Raw genomic sequence first — 5554 nt, 5'->3', positions numbered from 1 at the left:
GAATTCTTTTTAACTCTCAATTAGATGCGCTAATCAAGGACCTTCCTTCCAGTCTAGAATCTTCATTGGGTTGGACTTAAGAGGGCTTAAGCCTCCTCCTCTTCTTGGGCCAGGAAGATTGGGCCGTGACATTCTCCTTAAGCCTCCTCTTCCTGGGCCAGGAAGATTGGGCTGTGACATTCATGCATAAGTCAAAACAATTTTTGTTTGTGGTGATACTGTTTTGAAATGGCAACCTATGCATTTTAGATTTTTTACAAGCATCACATGGTTGAGAATTAAAAACAACATTCGGAAAAATCTTCTTGATTACAACATCAGAAGGATGACCCATTTTTATTATGAATTGTTTTAGAACATACTGAAACATTACAAACAAACTCAACATTATTCAAAATACTACTATCATCTAATAGAGAATCTAACAAATACAAGTCATTATAAAGTGATCCAGATGCTAGAATTGTATTCGAATTAAGGTCATGTATAGTACATTTTCTTTTATCAAAAACACATTCAATGTTTTTATGTTTTAAAAGTTTTGACATGGAAATCAAATTATATTGGAATTCTGGAACAAAAATACTTTTTCAAGAATTAATTCTTCTGTTAATTTTACTTTTCTTGCAAAATTAAAAAGTACATTTGTTCCATTTGGTAGGTTTATGAAATATATTTGGTTACATTTTTCAAATCAAACATAATCTCTTTTTCTTGACAAACATGGTTACTTGCACCAGTGTCAAAAATCCAAACTTGTTTTTCAACATAATTTTTTATTGTATTCATTATATTTTGTTTAGTTTTAAAAAACATTTTCTGTTTGAAAAGTATTAATACAATACGTACATGTCTATCTTTTGAAGAAGATGTTCTATTCTTGTTTCCATTCTGCAATTGTCTCATCAACACGTCCAGTGATTGTATTGCTTCCATGAACACAACTTGATTATCAACTCTTCTAGGTTTGACCACTTCTAGATCAAATGGAGCTTCTACAATGTTCACCGATTTCTTTCCTTTGTAGTCATTATTTTCTCAAAACCAATCTGGAAATCCAATAATTTGGAAACACCCTCCCTTCAAATGACCGCTCATTCTACAGTGTGTACATTGCAAATCATGTTTAGAAGTGTTTCCTCGATAATCTTTCAGATCTCATGTGTTGTTTCCTTTGTTGTTAAAATGTGATTCCCTTCTTGTGTTTTGTAGGACATAATAGAATGTCCTTAAGATTTTTTCCCAACTTCATTGATTTGTCTTTGTCTTTGGACAGAAAGTAGTGCCGAATAGGCTCTGTCAATGTTAGGGGGCAAATCCGAGTCCAAAATTTGGTTCCTCACAAAATCATATGAATCATTTAACCTAGTCAAGAATTGACTAAGACGTTTCTTGACGTCTTGTTCTTCAAATTGACTAGAAAGAATGGAACAAGGATTAATTATAACCTTGTATTTACATCGGGGTATTGGATTGATACTACAAAACTCATCCCACAATCTATACATCTTTGAGTGATATTTCTCTAGACTTGTGTTCCCTTGTTTCATAGTATTATTCTCTTTCTGTAACTGAAAAGAATTTTATTCATTCTTTACCTGATACCTTTTCTTCAACCCTTCCCAGAGTTCTAAAGTGGTCTCCAAATGAATGAAGTCCTCCTTGATATTCTTCGCTAATGAGTTTAATATCCATGATCTCACTAATGAATCTTCTTTCCTCCATCGTTTACAATCGTTGTCATTATTAGGATAAGGAATTGCATTATCCACGAACCCTAATTTTGATTTCGCTGTTAAGGCGATCCGAATGCTACGACTCCAACTGATATAATTTTCGCCAGTGAACGAAGTCATAAAAATCGGAACACCTGGGTTTTCATTAGCCCCCACATCGAGCGGATCGTCTGCAAGCTTCATTACACGTTATGTGTGTTTACCTCTCTGTTGTTTCTTCAATATGTAGGTAGAACTTCTGTCTTCTGATTCTTCTACCATCGCCTCTTCTTTTGATTCGTCGTCTAGCTATGATACCATGTCAAATTCCAAGATCTTGTTTTCTTAGAGAGTTTGAGAAGAGCAAGAGAATCTTAAATAGAGAAAGATAAATTGTAAAAACTTAGTGAATCATACGGGCTCACCTCTCGTATATTAGAAATAGAATGATTGTTTACATATTACATTTTAGTCATTCATTTATCTTCTATTAACTAAATAGAAGACTTAACTTATAAACTTACAACTGTATATAGACTTACAACTGTATATCTCACTAATGATTCTGATAAAGAATGTTCATCCAGTTAGAATCCCGTGGACCAAGCACATGTTTTAGGATCTTTGTCAAACTCATCTCAAATTTCTTAATTACTTATCTAGATTAGCCAAAACCTCTTACTTAACATTTTACTTTTTCATCTCTATAAAACCTTTAAGAACAAAGGTAAAATGTTTGACCCAATAATTTATAGATCGAAAATAACTTACTCACGTGCTCTAATTACATCCGTATATGCAGATTCATCAGTTTACCTCCTTTGATCCAGCTAGCTCACATTCAGTTAGGCCGCTTTCATGTTTGGATAAGTTATGTAGTGAATATGGTCAGTGTGCTAATAACAATAGTCAATGTGGATTTTGGTTTAGATATATAGACGGTAGTCAATCATCTGGCTACTATTTAAAGATATATTGCAGTCTTCTTCGGCAAACACGTCTATTATTTTTGGGTAAGAATTAATTGATCGGAGAATCCTATTGTAGTTTTCTATCAAAATTAAGAATACTGCAATAATTTTTTATGTATTGGTTGCGTATCTCTAGGAAACATCTAATAATTTCAATTTGTTTTAATAGGTGTAGCACTTCGGTCAAGGGACCGGTATTTGAGGGAGGTCGAGCCATCGACGAAATTTTTGGATTTGTCCAGGGCCACTCGTCTGTCTTGTCGCAGTTGATATCTCAAAAGGTTATGCCCAATGTTTTTTCCCACTGTTTGAGAGGAGACGAGGGAGGTATAGTTGTTCTTGGAGAAATTATGCATCCCAATATGGTGTATAGTCCGCTCATTAATCCAACAGAGTATGCTCATTAATCCAACAGAGTATGCAATTATTCTTTGTATTTAATCAAAGTTGCTAATTTTATTTAGTAGCCTTTACAAGCTAATTAAATATCTTTTTGGAACATTAGGGCTTATTATAAGCTAGACCTCCATAGCATTAGAGTGAATGACCAAACTATAGCCATAAATCAATCCGCATTCAAGATATCAGATACTCGAGGAACTATTATCGATTCTGGTACAACATTAGTATATCTACGATCCCTTCATAATCGCAGTAAGTTGAAGACATTTTTTTTAACTTTAAAGATGTTGAAAACCATATTATGAGTTTTTCGTTAAAATTTTTAACTACAATTGTGAATTTGAATTTTACAGATTACTAATGCAATTTCTCAGCATGCTACATTAATGATTTTTGATGGAGATCATCATTGTTATAAATTACCCAACATGTTCTTCTTTCACATATAGAAAGTGCTTATTACTTTTTATTTCATAATTTATAATTCTATATGCAATTGTGTAGTGGGGCTCAAATGTTTCCTCGGGTTGCATTTAGTTTTGAGGGCGGAGCATCAATGATATTGATGCCAAACAATTATCTTGTTATGTTAGTGAGTGAACATTTTCTATGCCCAATGGTTAATTAGAAAGATGTTATAATTGTTTATTTATGTTTTTAAAGCTTCATTATATGGCTAATGAATACATCTCCTCAATAAATATAATTATTATTAATATATATTTTTTATCTATAATTTTTTTCATTAATAGACCGCTATTCATTTTTAACACAAAACAAGACAAGTAGTTATTTAATATATATCTTCTTAATCCACCTAAGCTGTACACTCTTCTGGGTTTCGCTCTATTTGCAACATCCTTTTGCAAAAGTAACAAGTATGGGACAAATGAGACTTGAACATTCTGTTTATATAAAAAAAAATATTAATATTACATATAATTAAAATAATATTAAACTAAATTGTTTATGAAAATATATTATATCGTATGATATAAATTCAAGCCCTCCACTGAGATCTTGCATTTTATCAACCATAAAAGGGACACGATTTAGCGCTTGAACAATCAAATTTGGTGATGAATCGAATTAGCAGGTATCCATCATCTAGTCCCGTTCTTGGGATACTTTTACTCATCCATGTCGGTTTGTCGGTTTGTCAGTTCGGTTGGTAACCAACCGCTGAATCATGTTTGTACCATCTTCAATTAAAATAATCTATTATTAAATAATTTAATTTTTTATATAATATATATTATAAGTTCAAATGACAAAACTTGTTTATAAAAGATTAAATTTCACGGTTTGACACTAAAAATATTTACTTATACTGACACATTAAATAAGCTTTATCGGCGTATATTTGTGCCGTAAAAGTATTACCGACACATAAATTTACGCGGTAAGAAGGGGAGTCAATAAAAGATTTACAGACACATAAACTTGTGCCGGTAAAAAGTAATTATGTGCCGGTAAAAGATTTACCGACATATAAAGTAAATCATTTTAATATATTCAAATTGTTTACCTTATTAATTTATATTAAATTTTAAATATTTTATAAACAAATTAAAAATTAAAATATTTAATATAAAAAATACTATATTCTTATCTGATGAATTTTGAGTTATTCAATTACATATTATTAGATAATAATTTTTAAAACTTAAAAGTTCACTTCAGAAATTAAAAGTTACAACTTAAAAAAAAAGAAAAAGATGTGAGATCTATTCCTCTTCAAGTGGTAAAACGGACCACAAAATCTTTGTTATATAATCATCATCAAACTCTGCCAAAAAAAAAAAAAAAAAGACAGAATTTAGAGTTTCAAATGTTCATTTATATGTCAATAAAGTTAATGTTATTACACTTTCACCTACCTACTACTTACCTCGGTCAATAACTTTCTACTATGTCTGTAATATCAAATCATACAAACAAATATTAGCTTTAAACATATCATCAAACTGAAGGAAAAATGAGTTAATATTAATTAATAAAAAAACCAACATAGACAAATACTTTAAGAACATACAAATCTATATGATTAAACTAGTCTAGCATATGATTTTCTTATATTTTTAACTCGTGGTTTTCAAAAGAAATCTAAATGTCACTCTAATTATGCAAGACAATTGCTCACACTAAGTTATTCATAAAAGAAGAACTAGACGCATGACATTATATACTTGACTACAAAACTATCAAAAGTAGATTAAACTCCTTCCCTAGTTAAAGATAATAAATAAAGACCAATCTAGCTCCACCACCAATAATCATCACAATATAAGCAAATCATCAAATTGAAACAAAAAACTCATTTTCAAACAAATGGAATAAACCCTATTATAGAGACTATTTTCTTGTGCTTTTGACCTACACAGAACCAATCATTGCATTGCTTCAATCAATTAAGGTGAAATACCAAAATATATAATCAAACATCTTAATTTTAAAAGAATTAAC

The 5554-nt window shown here is 30.8% G+C and overlaps 1 protein-coding gene across 1 annotated transcript; it reads left to right on the top strand.

Moving 5' to 3' along the window:
* Positions 1-2511: 2511 nt before the first annotated feature.
* LOC124939108 (aspartic proteinase 36-like) lies at positions 2512-3449 on the top strand. Its single transcript, XM_047479618.1, has 4 exons — positions 2512-2639; positions 2856-3080; positions 3192-3340; positions 3442-3449. Exons 1-4 carry the CDS (start codon positions 2512-2514, stop codon positions 3447-3449), a joined length of 510 nt encoding a protein of 169 aa, XP_047335574.1.
* The last annotated feature ends 2105 nt before the right edge of the window (positions 3450-5554 follow it).

The sequence above is a fragment of the Impatiens glandulifera genome, chromosome 5 (assembly GCF_907164915.1).
Source record: "Impatiens glandulifera chromosome 5, dImpGla2.1, whole genome shotgun sequence".
Lineage (NCBI taxonomy): Eukaryota > Viridiplantae > Streptophyta > Magnoliopsida > Ericales > Balsaminaceae > Impatiens > Impatiens glandulifera.
The sequence above is the reverse complement of the archived record's forward strand: the minus strand, read 5'-3'. Positions and strand labels throughout refer to the sequence as shown.

Bases quoted from the DNA above. Each gene is read 5' to 3' on its own strand.
- LOC124939108 (XM_047479618.1), top strand. From the start codon at position 2,512: ATGCAGATTCATCAGTTTACCTCCTTTGATCCAGCTAGCTCACATTCA. The intron at 2,640-2,855 runs GTTTAGATATAT...TTGTTTTAATAG, and splicing joins AATAGTCAATGTGGATTTTG to GTGTAGCACTTCGGTCAAGG. The intron at 3,081-3,191 runs GTATGCTCATTA...TTGGAACATTAG, and splicing joins CCGCTCATTAATCCAACAGA to GGCTTATTATAAGCTAGACC.